Source organism: Antennarius striatus, chromosome 24 (assembly GCF_040054535.1).
Source record: "Antennarius striatus isolate MH-2024 chromosome 24, ASM4005453v1, whole genome shotgun sequence".
Lineage (NCBI taxonomy): Eukaryota > Metazoa > Chordata > Actinopteri > Lophiiformes > Antennariidae > Antennarius > Antennarius striatus.
Genome location: NC_090799.1, coordinates 6,896,009 through 6,914,142, shown reverse-complemented (window position 1 = coordinate 6,914,142; position 18,134 = coordinate 6,896,009). Strand labels below are relative to the sequence as shown.

The window sequence follows — 18,134 nt, the reverse complement described above, 5'->3', positions numbered from 1 at the left end:
CCCTCAGCGGGTGGCGATGTTGGCGCGTCTGGTGGTTCTCTGTTATCAGCCAATCAAACACAAACACACCTTTGACATTTTTCTCATTTGGTACTAAATGACTGGAGATGATAGTTTTTAGAACATGAAGCCAAAACACACAGATGAATTACATGATTAAAGGAATTCTAGATAATAATGTAATGATATGATTGCAATGGTTACAGGAACACACAACACTGTTTGTGGACAATAAAGGAGTCGGATCATGATTTCTGGAATGATTTATTTTATTTAGTGGTCACAGATGAATAGAACCTCAGGTAGGAAGAGACGCCACGAATTATGCAAGATATATATTTTTTAAAATTCCAAGGTTTCCATGGCTACAGCATCAACACCTGAAATGGAAAACAACAACAGCCAGGATCACCCAGAATGTCTCATCAGCCCGGAACCACATCCGGGTTTCATTAGAACCCTCAACCCAACCTCAAAATCGTGAAACACAGAGCTTCTTTACTTTAGACCTCACACACAGGCTGTCTTTTTTCCAGTCCAAATGCTTTCCAGGACATGTTTTGGTTAATTTCGGACTCGATGGATGCAACAATTAGAGGTTGTTTTTACAGATACACAGTGATGAAGCAGCATAATAAAGAGTCCTGACTTGGGAAAAATATATATCAAACGTGAGTTTATTTCTCTTTAAGTATGTACATATTGCACACAGGGTGGCACGTTAAACAATATAAATATACTTGAATATCATCATCGCTGCTATTATGCATATATAATATTAATCATAGTCTAAGTTGCACACGACAAAAGGAACAAAAAAGCTGATATGTAATCACAGGATTTGTCACTTTTCCTCCAACTGCTTCCAATGACCAGTAAAACACTTTAAACAACTTTATATCATTCACACCTGGAACGCTGTCCAAGGCACCGCTGAGACCTTCCCAGGTCACACCTGAAGTCTGTTACTGGCTTTAAGCAGCAATCGTCTGGTTTTACTTCATCATTCATCCACAAAAACAATCAAAATCCTGTGTGTCCATCAGAAACGAGCAGAATGACCTCATGTGATCAGAGGGTCGTCGGTGGTTGGTGTGTTCAAGAGAGTAGAGTCCAGTAGATACAGTAGAGCACAGAGGAGGTGAGTCTCGTTGTGTAGACTGGATTTAATAGAGGATCTAGTGCCCAACCGTCTGGTCTAGTCTAGGGCAGTGGTCAGGTTAGACAGGACTAAGGAAACACAAACTAGTCACACTTCTAAGATATAGACATGTGAGTTAAACCTAGCTAGCAGGTTCAGGCGAGTCACAGAAACCCGGACTCAGGTTAACCTGTATGTGAAAAGGCTAAAGTCAAACTAAGCTAAATCGGCTATGATGGTACTGTGGCTAAGGCACACGACAGGTCACGTCTAGAAGGCGGAATGAACAAACGTCTCCAGCGATGAACACATCGCAGAAGCAAAGGGGAGAGGTCACGTGACTGAGTTCAGAACAACTTTAGATTTAGTCTATTTGATTTGGTGATCGTGATCTGTGGACATTTTAATGGGACTGTGCTAAATGCTAAAGCTTTGGTTTTCCGTTATTTTCTTACCATTCATACTTTTTTAAAATTTTGATTCCACATCAGATTTATGAAGGTCACAAAGATAATAAAACCTTTGAGATCAAAGAGCTAGACATCAGAGTGGGCTCCACACACAGTGTTTGAGTTTATGGGCAAACAGCTGACTCCCCCATCAGGCGATCGAAGCCGAGCAGTTTGTGAACAGGAAATAGAAGAGAATACAAAGCAGTGCATTCTGACTCCTGGTCGAGACTCCGAGTCGTCTGGCTTCAGTAGACGACAGCAGTGTCTCACAAGGGCATATCAGCTATAGGACGTCTTCAACTGCCCCATCCTCCTGGATGTCATTGTAACACTTTCTGTCTGGAGGCTGTTCTAGATTGAGACAAAAAAGTTGATTAAAGCTCAGCTGAGACATTTTTACTTAAACCAACATGACCTCCACGGGTTCTTTATCAAGGTGTAGACGAATGTTCTGTTCATTTAGGTTCTAGAGGCACATTGAAGCAGTTTGGCACCCTTAACTCTAACTGCTCAACGTGTTAATCTGGAGAACTGACAGAATCCTCAACCAACATGTTGTCAGGTCTAATCCCTAAATGTTCAACACTGTTTACTGAGGGTCGAATAGGTTTGTCATGGTTCTGGTTCTCCACAGATGTCTCCTTGTGTCTGAGCGTTCAGAGTTCTTTCCATGAATCTTCTTTTTTTTTTTTGCCCTGCATGATTTGAACTTTGACATCTGTGCTTGAACGTGCTTCTCTGCTGATTCAGGATACTCATGTCACTGCTGGAATAAATTCCACTGTGTTCTCTTCCTTAGAGAGCCGGACCCGGTGGTACCATCTTTAAGATGTATACATAAGGTTGTGAGCTCAGACGCAGTCTTACCGTCGCTCGGTGTGTTTATCTCTATAAACAGTTAGGGCTCTTGGCTAATCGGGTCAGAAGAAGAGCACATCTTTTATAATCTGCAGAAGAGGAAAACAACACAGGAGGGTTTATCTGTGGTTAATATAAGACACAAGATGAGCTAAAAGCAGACACATTCTAGGAGGGGTCACAAGGCCTAGGGTGTGTTTCAGTTTAGCTCGCCCCAAACACAAGAAGCTGGAAGGAGCAAAATGCTGGGAGCAAACACAGTGTGCTTTGTCTTTATGCAAGTTTCCTTATGGAAATCTATGTTTTCTGGTGATATCGAAAGAATACCACATTATGTTTATCTCTTCTAATGAAATGATGGCGCGACACCAGAGCGGATCTCTCCACCAACATCCACTTTAATCCCATCAAGCCTGATCCAGACCACACCGATTTTCTTTGCTCTGGTCACATTTGGTTATTTTGATGGGTCACACTCATGTTTGCACGAGTCATCGGTTCACCAGCAACGAAATGGACTACAACTGTGAGACAGTTTAGATAAAAATGGATCTGCACGTTAAAAAAAAATGCATGCATAATGTAACACACGAGAGGTTTAACTGTCTCTGTTTGGCTTTCTGAAACCTCCCAGCTTCTGTACTTTTGACCCACAACAGGAAAGCACACGCACACACACACACACACACACCCACACACAGTGAACAGCATATCATGGGTCGCTGGTTCGATTCCCCTGATTGTTACTGTTTTGTGCTGTTTCAGAAGTTTCTTTGGAACAGGATACGACTTGTTTTCACACACATGTGCATCACATACACACAGGTGCACACACATTTTTGTTCACACTCTCTCCAAGATAAACACAGCTCGACATGCATGATCTGAGAGCTGTTGTTCAGGCAGGATGTCATTAGTCGAATCAAATGTGTGTGTGTGTGTGTGTGTGTGAACTCACAGGCTGGTATTGTACAGTCTCTGGTGCTGTAATACAATCTGTTGAAGTGCTTTTTGCACTTGGGCTTGATGAAAATCGGACCTGTGGACAAAATTACACACAGGTTAAAATGCTGGGCTCTGATTGCAGGGGAGGTGTTCACAGCTGTGGAGCGTGATCTGATTGGACGTTTCATTTAAATACCAAGCTAATCACATGTGTATTAAATCTTTCAACACTTCCAACTGTGTCATTTTCTAAACACCATATTTTCCTCCACTTGTTTTCTTTTCTTAAATACATGCATCACCCACACCCCAGAAACACTTCATTTGAACACCCTGTAAGCCTGACACAAATTAAAAGCTTGACTTGAAGTGGTTTGGTTCTGGAATGGAACCTGGCAGCAGATGCAATGTTGAAAGACAAGGATGACTTCAAGATTTATTGAGGAGGGGTAGACAGGTAGGTGCAGGTCCACAAACACATGGAGCTGGCAGACACCTGAGCGCAAAGCAGGGAATCCTCAAAAAAATGGTGAGGTGAGTTGGGGGACGGGACAGGAAGTGGCACATTGTTGACCTTTGAGGAAGACATCTCACAATTCTTTTTTGTAGCCTCCGGATTTAATGGTCTGAATTCATATATTTGTCTCTGATTAAGATCAGGCTTCAAACAATTAAGTCATAAGTTGAGTTTTTCATAAAGTCAAGTCAATCAATTCAGTTTCATTTATATAGCGATTAATCATGGCGCTAAATTGCTAAAATATCATAAGACAGGACAGGAAGCATCCATCCATCCATCCATCCATTTTGCATTGTCTTCAGCTGCTTTTCCTCTATGCAGGTCAGAAGTGAGGCTGAAGCCATCCCAGCTGGCTACAGGCAAGAGGCGGGGTATGCCCGGGATGCGTCGCCAGTGTGTCGCGGCCCGGGGCACCAAAGTGAAATTACATTTCAAAAGAGATGCTGTTAAAATCTGTGTCCATGAGCTAGCAGACAGTACATTCCTGTCTTCCTGCACCACGCTGGAAGAATTCCACTCCACGTGGGCACTGGGGGTCAACAACTGGGGGGATTTGAGGTGTTTTCAGGCAAGACGAGACACGTAATCCCTCCGGCGAGAACTGTGTTTAGCTGGGTGTCTCCTCCCATTTGGACGAGCCTGGAAGACGCCCAAAAAGAGACGCCCAGAAGGCACCCTGACCAATTCAATCGACTCCCTAAGGCTCAAGGAGCCGTGGCTCTGCCCCGACCTCCTGACAGGAATAGAACTGTGTGTGCAGTCATATTCTCTGAGTTATGACCCAGAGCTGATGCCTGTCGTGTGGAGGAGGTCTGAAGCTTAGATCAGTTGATAAATTGACAGCTTTGGTGTTCTGCTTGGCTCCTTCTTCACACAGTCCTGTACGACGCCCATATCTCCACTGATGTCGGACTAAAACATCCGTCCATCATGTTTTTCACATTGCATGTGAACAAGCCCTGAAACTACTCAGACTCTTTGGCTTGGGCAGCAACTCACCCCCGACATGGAGGGAGCGATCCAAGTATTGTGGATGTGCTGGCTCTCCCAGCAGCTGCAGCGTGTGCTGAAAGCCTCAAAATGATGGCGCAAACAGAACCACGTCATCCACAATGAACACAGATACAAACTCAGGCTCCCAAACCAAGTGCTTTCATGATCCCTGCAGTGGGACGAGATCCTGCCCAAGAGCTTTCACAGTCAGCATCAGAATAAAGGGTGTAAAGTCTCACTTTGCTTTGACAATTTGAAGGAACCGCCCCAGTGTCTCATAAATCCCAACACCAGACTCCCAGAGAGTAAAGGTCATAAGCCTTCTGCAAGTCAAAAATATGTGCAACACATATGTAATATGTGCAAAAAATCAACTCCCATGACAACCACACCCTCACAACAAGTCTGCAAGAGTAAAAAGCTAATCCAGCACTGCCCTCAACCTGTAAAAACTATCAAGAGTCTTCAAGACTATCAAGAATCCTCCTCTAAGGGACCAGGTCAGAACCTGTCCACCACCTGACAGCATCCCTCTGTCCCAGTCAGCAGTTCTACTCTTATGCTGAATGTCATTTTGACACTTGCCAGGGAAACCCCCCTCTCTGATTTTGTCCCAAAATGCCATTCTTCTTTTCCTTTCGGCTTTTCCCTTCAGGGGTCGCCACAGCGAATCAATTGCCTCCATCTAGCCCTGTCCTTTGCATCCTCTTCTCTCACACCAACTACCTTCATGTCTTCCCTCATTACATCCATAAACCTCCTCTTTGGTCTTCCTCTTGGCCTCCTGCCTGGCAGTTCAAAACTCAGCATCCTTCTACCAATATATTCACTATCTCTCCTCTGGACATGTCCAAACCATCTCAGTCTGGCCTCTCTGACTTTATCTCCAAAACCTCTAACATGTGCTGTCCCTCTGATGCACTCATTCCTGATCCTATCCTTCTTGGACACTCCCAAAGAGAACCTCAGCATCTTCTTCTCTGCTACTTCCAGGTCTGTCTCCTGTCTTTTCCTCAGTGACACTGTCTCTAGACCAAACAACATCGCTGGTCTCACCACAGTTTTGTACACCTTTCCTTTCATTTTAGCCAAAACTCTTCTATTACACATCAGACCTGACACTTTTCTCCACCCGTACCATCCTGCCTCTACACGCTTCTTCACCGTTTTTCCACACTCTCATTCACACACATGTACTCTGTCTTACTGCGGCTAACCTTCATTCCTCTCCTTTCCAGGACAAACCTCCACCTCTCTAGCTTCTCCTCCACCTCTTCCCTGCTCTCACTACAGATCACAATGTCATCTGCAAACATCATAGTCCATGGAGATTCCTGTCTAACCTCGTCTGTCAGCCTGTCCATCACCATAGCGAACAAGAAGGGGCTCAGAGCTGATCCCTGATGCAGTCCCACCTCCACCTTGAACTCCTCTGTCACACCTACAGCACACCTCACCACTGTCTTACAGTCCTCATACATGTCCTGCACCGCTCTAACATACTTCTCTGCCACTCCAGACTTCCTCACACAATACCACAGTTCCTCTCTGGGCACCCTGTCATAAGCTTTCTCTAGATCTACAAAAACACAATGCAGCTCCCTCTGGCCTTCTCTGTGCTTCTCTATCAACATCCTCAAAGCAAATACTGCATCTGTGGTACTCTTTTTTGGCATGAAACCATACTGCTGCTCACAAATGTTCACTTCTGCCCTTAGTCTACCTTCCACTACTCTTTCCCATAACTTCATTGTATGGCTCACCAGCTTTATTCCTCTGTAGTTGCCACAACTCTGCACATCTCCCTTGTTCTTAAAAATGGGCACCAGCACACTTCTCCTCCATTCCTCAGGCATCTTCTCACTATCCAAGATCCTGTTGAACAACCCAGTCAGAAACTCTACTGCCACCTCTCCTAGACACTTCCAAACCTCTACAGGCATATCATCAGGACCAACTGCCTTTCCACTCTTCATCCTCTTCAGTGCCCTCCTCACTTCATCCTGACTAATCTTTGCTACTTCCTGGTCCACAACAGTCACCTCTTCTAGTCTTTGTTCTCTCTCATTTTCCTCGTTCATCAACTCTTTAAAGTACTCTTTCCATCTTCCCATCACGCGACTGGCTCCTGTCAATAGACTTCCATCCCTATCCTTAATCACCCTAACCTGCTGCACCTCCTTCCCATCTCTGTCTCTCTGTCTTGCCAACCGGTATAGATCAGTCTCTCCTTCCTTACTGTCCAACCTAGCATACAAGTCATCATAATTGTCTTGTTTGGCCTTTGCTACCTCTACCTTCACCTTACGCTGCATCTCCCTGTACTCCTGTCTACTCTCCTCAGTCCTCTCAGTGTCCCACTTCTTCTTAGCTAACCTCTTTCTCTGTATACACTCCGGTACCTCCTCATTCCATCAGTAAGTCTCCTTGTGTACTTTCCTTCCAGATGACACACCTACCTACCTGTCTACCTGATCACATTAGCTGCAGTTGTCCAGTCATCTGGAAGCACCTCCTGACCACCCAGAGCCTGTCTTAACTCCTTCCTAAAAGTCATGCAACACTCTTCCTTTTTTAGCTTCCACCATTTCGTCTTCTGCTCTGCCTTTGCCCTCTTCATCTTCCTCACCACCAGAGTCTTCCTACACACCACCATCCTATGCTGTTTGGCTACACTCTCACCTTCCACTACTTTGCAGTCACTGATCTCCTTCAGGTTACACCGTCTACACAAGATGTAGTCTACTGTGTGCTCCTACCGCCACTCTTATAGGTCACTCTATGTTCCTGCCTCTTCTGGAAGAAAGTATTCACTATAGCCATTTCCATCCTTTTTGCAAAGTCAACTACCATCTGTCCTTCTGCGTTCCTCTCCTGGATACCAAACCTGCCCATCACCTCCTCATCACCTCTGTTTCCTGCACCAACATGTCCATTGAAGTCTGCACCAATGACAACTCTCTCACTTCTAGGTATGCTCTGCATCACTTCATCAAAGTCCAGCCAGAATTTCTCCTTCTCCTCCAGCTCACATCCTACCTGTGGAGCATACCCGCTAACAACATTGAACATCACACCTTCTATTTCTAGCTTCAGACTCATCACTCTATCTGACACTCTTTTTACCTGCAGGACATTCCTAACAAAGTCCTGCTTCAAGATAACTCCTACTCCATTTCTCTTCCCATCTACACCATGAACGAACAACTTGAACCCTGCTCCTAAACTTCTAGCCTTGCTACCTTTCCACCTGGTCTCCTGTACACACAGTATGTCTACCTTCCTCCTCTGCATCATGTCAACCAACTCTCTACCTTTTCCTGTCATAGTTCCAACATTCAACGTCCCTACTCTCAGTCCTGTACTCTTGGCGCTCCTCTTCTCTCTCTTCATGCGAGCACACTTTCCTCCTCTCCTTCTTTGACCAACAGTAGTCCAATTTCCACTGGCACCCTGTAGGTCAACAGCACCGATGGCGGTCGTTGTTAACCCGGGCCTCGACCGATCCGGTATTGAAGTCATAGGTTTGATTCGCATCTTTGATTTGGCAAAAGTTTTAAGCCAACGCCCTCCCTGACGCAACCCTCTGTATTTATCCGGGCTTGGGACCGGCACAATAAGACACTGGCTTGTGTATTCTTGTGGCTACATTGGTCCCAAAATGCCATTCTGGTTTCCATTTTCCTTCGTGGAACTCATCAAGAGTTCAAGAATCCTGCATAATTTCACCACTTTTCTTACATTTCCTTGACTAATCTCTCTTTTACATGTTGCCTTTGCATTCCTTCTGTAACACCATGATTGACGCTGTCACGATTGATGACTGACCAGTTTGCATTCAGTTCCAACCTGCACAGTTAAAAAATGATCATGACGAGCAATCACGACACTCATACCTGTCAGGTGTTTGATGAATCTCTCCTTGACTCGTGGATCTCTGGGGTGACCCTCTGAAATGAAAATGGTAAATGTATGAAAAGGTGCAGAAAAAAACACTTTACACCATGGGCCTCAAAGACCTCAGACACCCTAAATACAACACAAGTGAAAGAAGGCACTTGATCCGTTTAAGTTGAAAACTGGTTCCAAATGTTCATATTTGTCCATCTTCTACAGAACATCAGTCTACCCTGGAGGTCCTGGGGCACCGATGACGTACTGGTTCAGGATTAGTGTACTTCTCTACATCACTTAATCTGCTGGACGCCTTCCATTTGTCGAGACTAACTAATTAAAACTGATCCATTGTGACATGTTGAGTTCAGAGTCCAAAAAAGAAACTACAAATTACAAACAGGCCAGAAACCCTACACAACTCATGACTACTAATATTTGTGATTTTACAGAAAAACAAGCAGTGTATAAATAGAAGACTTGGCAAAGATGGTGTTGATGTCAGCAGCTGTATTTAAAAAAAATTGTTTTATGACTTTTTTAATGCCTCTCCTCAGACAAAGACCTCTTTTAGGTTTTTAGGCCGAGTCTTGTAAACACTCCAAGTAAACTGAGCAAACCAGAGATGAAATTCATGTGATCGATCAGCAGGCAATTCTCCCTAAAGTCAACAGAGACGTCACACCTGTTTACCTGTTTCACACCCTCTTGTTACTCCTAATCATTAAATCTGTTACCGTTACAAATGTGCTGCCTTTACTGCTTAGATTTCATTTACTTTTACACACACCAAGAAGGTTGAAGATTGAGAGTCTTTACAGAATATCTTGTATCGTCAGATCCCTGATTTAAGGAAGGACAACACCAGAACAACTTTTTAACAGTTTTCCTCTCTCTAGTTGGAGGCCTGGCAACCAATCTGGATTCATACCCCACATGAGACCCGCGTCAAATACAATGAATACTTGTCTCCACAGAAATAAAAAGACATTTGGTTGTTTATTTTTTGATTACATTTTTCATGTCTTTTTCCCTTTTTTAATAGAAAAAAGTGCTGTTGCTGAAAGTATATCATCATGACAGAAAGGTCCAAATATACGCTAAATGATCTTATTGCGGGCGGCACGGTGGCGCAGTGGGTAGCGCTGCCGCCTCAAAACACGGCCAGGTTCGAGTCCCGCTCTGTGCAGAGTTTGCATACTCTCCCCGTGTCTGTGTGGATTCTCTCCGGGTTCTCCGGGTTCCTCCCACCTCCAAAAGCATGCGCCTCAGGTTGATTGGCCGGTCCCAAATTGCCCATAGGAGTGAGTGAGTGTGTGTGTGTGGTTGTCCGTTTTTGTGTGGCTCCGTGGTGCACTGGCGTCATGCCCGGAGTGTCCCCCGCCTCACGCCCTATGTCAGCTGAGTTAGGCTCCAGCTCCCCGTGACGGCGGATGAAGCGGTAGAAAATGAATGAATGATCTTATTGTCATTGTGTCCTTGCACTTTAGTTATTGCTATGGTCTGGAGAAGATTTAGATGAGTCATTAGCAGCTCTGTCCCACTCTCCAGTCAACATCCGTCTGCCACAGCGCCTCCGAGGTGCTAAACGGTCTGAGTTCGCCATTATGAACCCACTTACACCCCAATTTGTTTTGGAATCTGCATCACTAAATGTTACAGCTAAAATCCTCCAAGTTGCATAAGTCGTGCAGAACAATGCGCCATGTGATGAAACTGTGGCTGAGGTCTGTTAAAGTCAATCCCTCTTCAGCTCATATGCTGACCTCATTGTCACTTGAACTCCATATTCTACACCAGCTGGACATCATTTTTGGGTGTTTTTTATGTCAATGGAGAGCTGAATGTCTTTTGTCTCATTATAATTTTAGACTTCTTTGCCTCCAGAATGTTTGAATTCATTACTATATGTTTAAGTTGAAAATATCAGAGCACACCCAGGCCTTTTCAGAACATTTGATATTCAAATTTTAGTTTTCTAGATGACAGACCTCTGACTTTCTTTAATGATTAATGCACACGCCATCTAGAACCGAACTTCAACCAAATCCAAACCTTCTGCCACAGCAGATGAGATCAATTCCACATACAAGGATGTACCACCAGAGTTTCTGAGGAACGTCCTGATCCAGGTCAAGCCAGGTAGAAGCAGCAGCTGAGGTGTGATCCCACACAGCGCTGATGGTCTGGCTTCAGCCGACCACACTAATGGACCCCACTGTAAATGTACTGATGAGTTAAAGTGGATTCATTCTACTGATCCAAACAGCAAAAAGTTCTCAAGAGAGGTTTCAAAGGCAGGCAGCAGGAGACGGAGCCTGGCCTCATTTCTGAGATACTTCTCTGCACTGCAGTGAGTTTGAAACAGTTTCATTTTCACCAACAAAAATAGGACTATTTATGACAAGAGGAGAAAGGACAAAGAATTTATGACAAGAGGAGAAAAAGTTTGACTCACAAGTTTACTGTCAGCTGAGGAAATGCTGTTCGCAATGGTGTATGTCCATGATTTGGTTCTGCATGATCATTACAGTCCCAACCAAGAGAAAAACAACCTGACCTAAAACCTTTCAGACCCTGAACACAACCTGTTCCAGCCCCCCTCCTCCAGATGGGGTTGGAGCCCGATCCAGATCCTGATTCTGAATCTAATGAGGCCAGATCCTGAACTGTTTGAGCTGAACATGTTTGAGCCATCCTATTAACATTTTAAAAAAAATCAATGTCTAAACTTTATATATAACCTCTATATAATGCAGTTTAATTTATATTCCAACTGAATTATATACCCACATTTGTTCGCACTTTGTAAATGACTGCACATTTTCTTATTTGAATCCACCACTAGAACAGAACAGTAAATGTACAGAACTTATAGAGTATGACTATAAATACTCCTGGGAGACCAAAAACTGAGATGTGAACTCGCCTGAACTGCATGAGAACACGAGTCTTGCTGGTGGCAGATTTGAATTCTTCGTTCCAAAATAAACAAGCATTGTAATTGATTTTCATCACCTCGCTTTTCCCATTCATAACTTTTTGCACCATGAACGCCTCCCCGGGTTTAAACCGCAGATCGCGGAGCAGGTGTTCACTGTCTAATGCTATGCGTGACTGACCCGCTGCTGCATGAGGCGGGGGTTTCACCACCGCTGCCGGCTCCGTCCTGGCTCTCTGGTACCGACCGATCAGCTCCAGCATGCTGCGTCCGTCCAGCCGACCCTCCGCTCCTCTACCGGAGCCCTTGAGCAAAGCCGCGGCGGTGCAACGTCTCACGGCCAGCAGCAGGACGAGGAGCGCGGACAGCAGCGGAAGTCGCGGGAGGCGCATCGCTGCAGACCTGCGGGGGGAGATGATAGACCGACCGGTCAGACCGGAGCCTCCATCTGCTGATGAAGATACTGAAAACTACAGACACTGAACTTGAACCCAAATTCAAGATCTTGCGTTGATGAGATTTTTTTAAAAGGGGTATCTCCCACTGTCATTTGGTTTTAGTAACAAAGAAGGACTATTATTTATACTTATTCCATTACGCTGTGAATTACGATTCGCATTTGGGTTCAAATGTAGCTGTAAGGCCTTCAGATTAAATAATTTTGGAGCAGATGTTGTGGAGCTGTGGAGAATCAAACAGATTCTCCTTTGTTCTGCAGGAGTTTCTGTTGTGCGGCTTAAATCGAGGGCATCAGATAAAGCGGAAAAAAATGCATATAGGGCGTCAAAAGTTCATTTCAAATACTTTCACCGCGGTGCAAAACTAATAACACTGTGGAAGCATTTCAAATATGTCAAGCCTTTTTTTCTTAGACGGGTTACCTGCGCGTCTCTCCTTGCGCCGCTTTATGCGCCTCCGCGGGGCGCACCGCTCTCTGCTCGGGCTCTCCCCTCCCGGTTACTCCCGGATCGGTTTATTCCTCAAGCAGTGGCGTTCTAGTTTCTTGTTTTTCTCTGTCTGTTCTTGTTTTTGTTATCCCGGGTTGTTCTCGATTCGAGCCGCGTACTGCGCGCCGAGGCCCGGTGGCATCTTAGAGCGCTGAAATCACTAGTGGAGTGCGTGGAGCTGAAGGAGCGCCTCAATCACCATCACCTCCGAGCTGCAGCTGTCAGGGAGCTGGTCGGGTTCATGTCTGTCCTCTGCGGACCGGAGGGTGGGTGGATTGCAAGGTCCTGTCCCGGGACACCCACAGCTCCAAATGTGCGTCCCTTTAAATAGAGTGAATGGTCAGGGTGATCAGGTGCGTCCGCATCGTAAGCTCCTTCTCCTCCTCTGTCCGTCTCTTCTTCTCTTGTTACTCGTCCAGAGTACGGAAATACAGCTGGGGGAGGTGGGTGGGGGGGTCGACGTGAAGGAAAAGTTTGATAGATCGGAGTTGCGGCACCCGGCGGTGCGCCACTCCCTCTCAGCGCGAAGATTAGAAACTGTTAGGCTGCATTCCGGCGTGAACAGGACGTCCGCGTCACGCGAGAGCAGGGAGACGACTCACACCTGGACAGGTATCGATCCATCACGGGCCGCCAGACTATACCGCTAATAATAATAATAATGATAATAATTATTATTATTATTATTATTATTATTATTATTATAACAATAATAATAATAATTATTATAACAATAATAATAATAATACTAATTATTATTATTATTATTATTATGTCAATGATAATAATAACAATTATTATTATCATTGTTATTATGATTTTGTTTATTGATCATTAATAATTCCAGCTCTATTGTTATAAGAACTATTAATTTATTGCCCCCCGTTTCCTGTTTCCTCAGTTGCATCATCATTAAATGCTTTTTAATGATTTCTCCTCAGTCTTTCTTTGAGTCATGTGAAACATCTTATAGTACTGTGTGTGATTGCGCTCCACGCACCCAACCCACACGTTTTGCTGCATACAGGTGACTCCCTCGGCGTGGAGCGTGAACACTCGTTTTCCCGTCTGATGCCTCCAGCTCCCGCCACCACGCCACGGGGGATTCTGTAAGCACTCACAGAAATGGACTGATTTGCTTTTTGAGAGATATCAGATGTTGAAGTCCGACCAACATTCGACACGGAGGTTGTGTCAGGCCAGCGTTTGGCTCTGACATGGGCTCGCTTCTCATTTCCAAAACAGAATCCGCTGACATCTGGAATGAATGCTGGAGCTAATCTGCTCTATGCATAGAGTACATACTCATTTCTGCCGCAGCAACAGAATTCAGGAATCCACAATAAGACATTACCTAACCAAACAAACGCTCAGATTACACAACACCCACGTTTATTGATTACTTCTAAGTATTAGTCATTCATACTTTATTCAATAATCATGATTTATCGCAGGATTACAAATAAAACTATTGGAGCAGATGTTTTGTCGCGTCATCTCTGAATGCTTTACACATCAGCAGGTTTAAAACGTGACACTGGAGAACCCCACAGTGGAGGTCCTGATGCCAGCAGGGACACGTACAGTAAGCCTCCAGTAGGTGTCGCCCTACAGGACCAGACCTCATTCAGCAGACGTGATCGATGATCTCCACTATTCCGTTCAAGACCCAACCCTGAACATTTATTTAAAATCCATTCATAACTTTCTGAGTCTCTCTGCCAACCACCTGGCTACCCTCCATCACCTGCCCCCACCCCTCTCTGGAGCTCATCGTTTTTTAATTGAGCTCACAGAAGCCACAACCTGGATCGAACACACACCTCTTGTCTCTGTGAATGGCAGCCACTTCTCACAGTCCCACCCTTATTTGTTCATCTGCTGGATCAGATATCAAATCACTCAGCTGCTCCGGCTGGTCCGACTGCAAGTGTAAACACATTTTCACTGCGGCGTGGAGCAGCCATGATTTAGGAACCAGGATCCTGCAGGAATGCCTGTGTCGATGCAGCCAGATAGTGAGCCTATGCTTTTCCTGCACAATATGTGTATGTAAGCATGTGCGTGCATGCATACAGCAAGTTGTCCTGTTCATTGTAACCGGTATTTAGACAGGGTTTAAGGAGAGGAATGGTGCTGTGTATCTCAGAGCGGAGGCCAATAAACGGTTCTCATGGCCATTAGCTCACGTCATTCATATCCGGACCCGCAGGCCTGATTCTAGTTTCAAGTTTCAAGTTTATTTATTTTTATATAGCCCAGATTCACAAACAATGTCTCAAAGGGCTTTACAATCTGCACATGGACGATATCCCTCTGACCTTTGTGCACTGCAAGCAGTGCGACCCTCGCATCGGATAAGGAACAACTCCCCCCAAAAACCCTTTTAACAGGGGAAAAAATGGATGGGAGAAACCTCAGGAAGACTGCAGAGGAGGGACCCCTCTTCCAGGAGTGGACAGACGAAGCAATAGATACCGCATGTACAGATTAACAACACAATAATAATAACAGTAACAATAATAAATATATGACAAAAGCATTCTGGAAGCTCTCCAACAAGCTCGCTCTAAATGTTCTGAAGAATACTTCCAAGCCGGCTTCATCAGACCTAATGTTTGCAGAGGGACTCTCAAACCCTCCTGGAGGAGCTGAGACATTTCAGAACCCCTCCGCCCCCTGGGGATCAGTGGAACGCACTCTGATGCTAAGTTGAGACGACGTCTGCTGCAGACCTCGGCACAACCTCCACATCGCATTTTGACAGCAGCATTTATTTTGTCGTTCGCAAGCAGATCTGATTCATTTCCAACCTATGAGAGAAACAAACATCACTCAGGTCCAAATGTAGAAGTCTGGTGATGGATGAGACCGTCAGTGATTAATGTGATGTGGACTTTCTTTGGAGTCTGTCTCCTTTTGGGTTCATGAAGCGGATCGATGTAACTGGAAACCGTGACATTTTTTTGTTTTTGTTTAATAGCGATCAGGGATTTCCACATCGGAAATGGTTTCTCATTAATACGACTGATGTCTATAAAGGCAACACAGCTGACATTGAAATGGATCTATCAGCAGAGCAGCCGTGACATTCAGATTAGTCAGAGGAAGTGATAGTTTGTCCAGTAAGAACCGGCGCCATGACCAAAGCGTTACGAACACTAGAAAATAAAACGTGGAGAACCTTCTGCCAGCATTATCGATGATGTCACACGAATGGAAACAGCTGTGAGCTTGAATGATATAGAATATTCACAAAGCAACCAGAAGTTTCTCCTGAACATCAGAGGGACTCCCGCTGGATTTTCCTGCGGTATTGTGCTGTCGTAAACACACCAAGCTGTTAACACTGTTTGAAGTACATTATAGTGCTAAACACACAAGAGAGGAATAATTATATAAATACAGACACATATTTCAGATAAAAATGTGTGAGAGGTGTACTGTAGCTGAGATGAAAGATGTGGAAGAAGTCAAACACGCGCTTGCTGTTCCGCCTTCTCTTATCACGGCCCTGGACTTTGTTTCGGGTTGACTTCTCACGGCAGCCACACACACACACACACACACACAAACACACACACGCACGCACACACACACACACACACACACACACACACACACACACACACACACACAAAAACACACACACACATACACACACACACACACACACACACACACACGAATGCATGACAAACACATGATGATGATAATTATTAAGTAGAAATGAGAGCATTTAGACGCATCCAGAACAAAACAAACCACAAGACAGGCTCTGGGTGGTCAGGAGGTGCTTCCAGATGAGTGGAAAACTACAGCTAATGTGATCAGGGAGACAGGTAGGAGAGTACTTGGTGTGTCATCTGGAAGGAAAGTAGATAAGGAGACTTGCTGGTGGAATGAAGAGTTACAGGAGTGTATACAGAGAAAGAGGTTGGCTAAGAAGAAGTAGGACACTGAGAGGACTGAGGAGAGTAGACAGGAGTACAGGGAGATGCAGCGTAAGGTGAAGGTAGAGGTAGCAAAGGCCAAACAAGAAGCTTATGATGACTTGTATGCTAGGTTGGACAGTAAGGAGGGAGAGACTGATCTATACCGGTTGGCAAGACAGAGAGATAGAGATGGGAAGGACGTGCAGCAGGTTAGGGTGATTAAGGATAGGAATGGAAGTCTATTGACAGGTGCCAGTAGTGTGATGGGAAGATGGAAAGAATACTTTGAAGACTTGATGAACGAGGAAAATGAGAGAGAACAAAGACTAGAAGAGGTGACTGTTGTGGACCAGGAAGTAGCAAAGATTAGTCAGGATGAAGTGAGGAGGGCACTGAAGAGGATGAAGAGTGGAAAGGCAGTCGGTCCTGATGATATACCTGTGGAGGTATGAAGGTGTCTCGGAGAGGTGGTAGTAGAGTTTCTGACTCAACAGGATCTTAGATAGTGAGAAGATGCCTGAGGAATGGAGGAGAAGGGTGCTGGGGCCCATTTTTAAGAACAAGGGTGATACGCAGGGTTGTGGCAACTACAGAGGAATAAAGCTGATGAGCCATACAATGAAGTTATGGGAAAGAGTGGCTGAAGCTACGCTAAGGGCAGAAGTGAGCATTTGTGAGCAGCAGTATGGTTTCATGCCAAAAAAGAGTACTACAGATGCAGTATTTGTGTGGAGGATGTTGATAGAGAAGTACAGAGAAGGCCAGAGGGAGCTGCATTGTGTTTTTGTAGATCTAGAGAAAGCTTATGACAGGGTGCCCAGAGAGGAACTGTGGTATTGTATGAAGAAGTCTGGAGTGGCAGAGAAGTATGTTGGAACGGTGCAGGACATGTATGAGGACTGTAAGACAGTGGTGAAGTGTGCTGTACACACACACACATGCACACACACACACACACACACACACACACACACACACACACACACACACACACACGCACACACACACACACGCGCACACACACACACACACACACACACACACACACACACACACACACACACACACACACACACACACATACATACACACACAAATGCATGACAAACACATGATGATGATAATTATTAAGTAGAAATGAGAGCATTTAGACGCATCCCGAACAAAACAAACCACCGCTGCAACAGAGAAGGGAAGGAATGAAGAAACCTTAAGAGGAAGACAAACAAAGCAGAGCCCTCATGTTTTTGGCTCCGCAATCAGCTAAAGCCTCAGAGAGTTCCTAATGACAGATTAAACACATACACACAGACAGGGGTCAAAGGCCAGATGGGGTCGTGGTAAACTATGTGTGCATGTTGGAATAATACTAATTTAAAACTAGACGGCTCTTTTAATCTGTTATTGTGCCGGTCCCAAGCCTGGATAAATACAGAGGGTTGTGTCAGGAAGGGCATCCGACGAAAAATTTTGGCAAATCAAACATGCAAATCAAATCTATGACTTCC

General features: G+C 44.9%; 1 protein-coding gene across 2 annotated transcripts; it reads right to left on the bottom strand.

The window, feature by feature from the left end:
• Positions 1-260: 260 nt before the first annotated feature.
• LOC137591491 (ALK and LTK ligand 2-like) lies at positions 261-13,193 on the bottom strand. 2 transcript variants are annotated; one of them, XM_068309531.1, is made up of 6 exons: positions 12,626-13,193; positions 11,926-12,146; positions 8,806-8,859; positions 3,410-3,490; positions 2,461-2,540; positions 261-1,944 (listed from the first exon to the last, which is right to left on the bottom strand). In XM_068309531.1, exons 2-5 carry the CDS (start codon positions 12,134-12,136, stop codon positions 2,482-2,484), a joined length of 405 nt encoding a protein of 134 aa, XP_068165632.1. In that variant the 5' UTR covers positions 12,137-12,146; positions 12,626-13,193; the 3' UTR covers positions 261-1,944; positions 2,461-2,481. The 2 variants fall into 2 exon arrangements, with proteins under 2 accessions (XP_068165632.1, XP_068165633.1); XM_068309532.1 differs by having other exon boundaries at positions 261-1,939.
• Between the last annotated feature and the right edge of the window lie 4,941 nt (positions 13,194-18,134).

Bases quoted from the DNA above. Each gene is read 5' to 3' on its own strand.
- LOC137591491 (XM_068309531.1), bottom strand. From the start codon at position 12,136: ATGCGCCTCCCGCGACTTCCGCTGCTGTCCGCGCTCCTCGTCCTGCTG. The intron at 8,860-11,925 runs GTCAGTCACGCA...TTTTCATTTCAG, and splicing joins CCCGCCTCATGCAGCAGCGG to AGGGTCACCCCAGAGATCCA. The intron at 2,541-3,409 runs GTGAGTTCACAC...CCTCTTCTGCAG, and splicing joins AGACTGTACAATACCAGCCT to ATTATAAAAGATGTGCTCTT.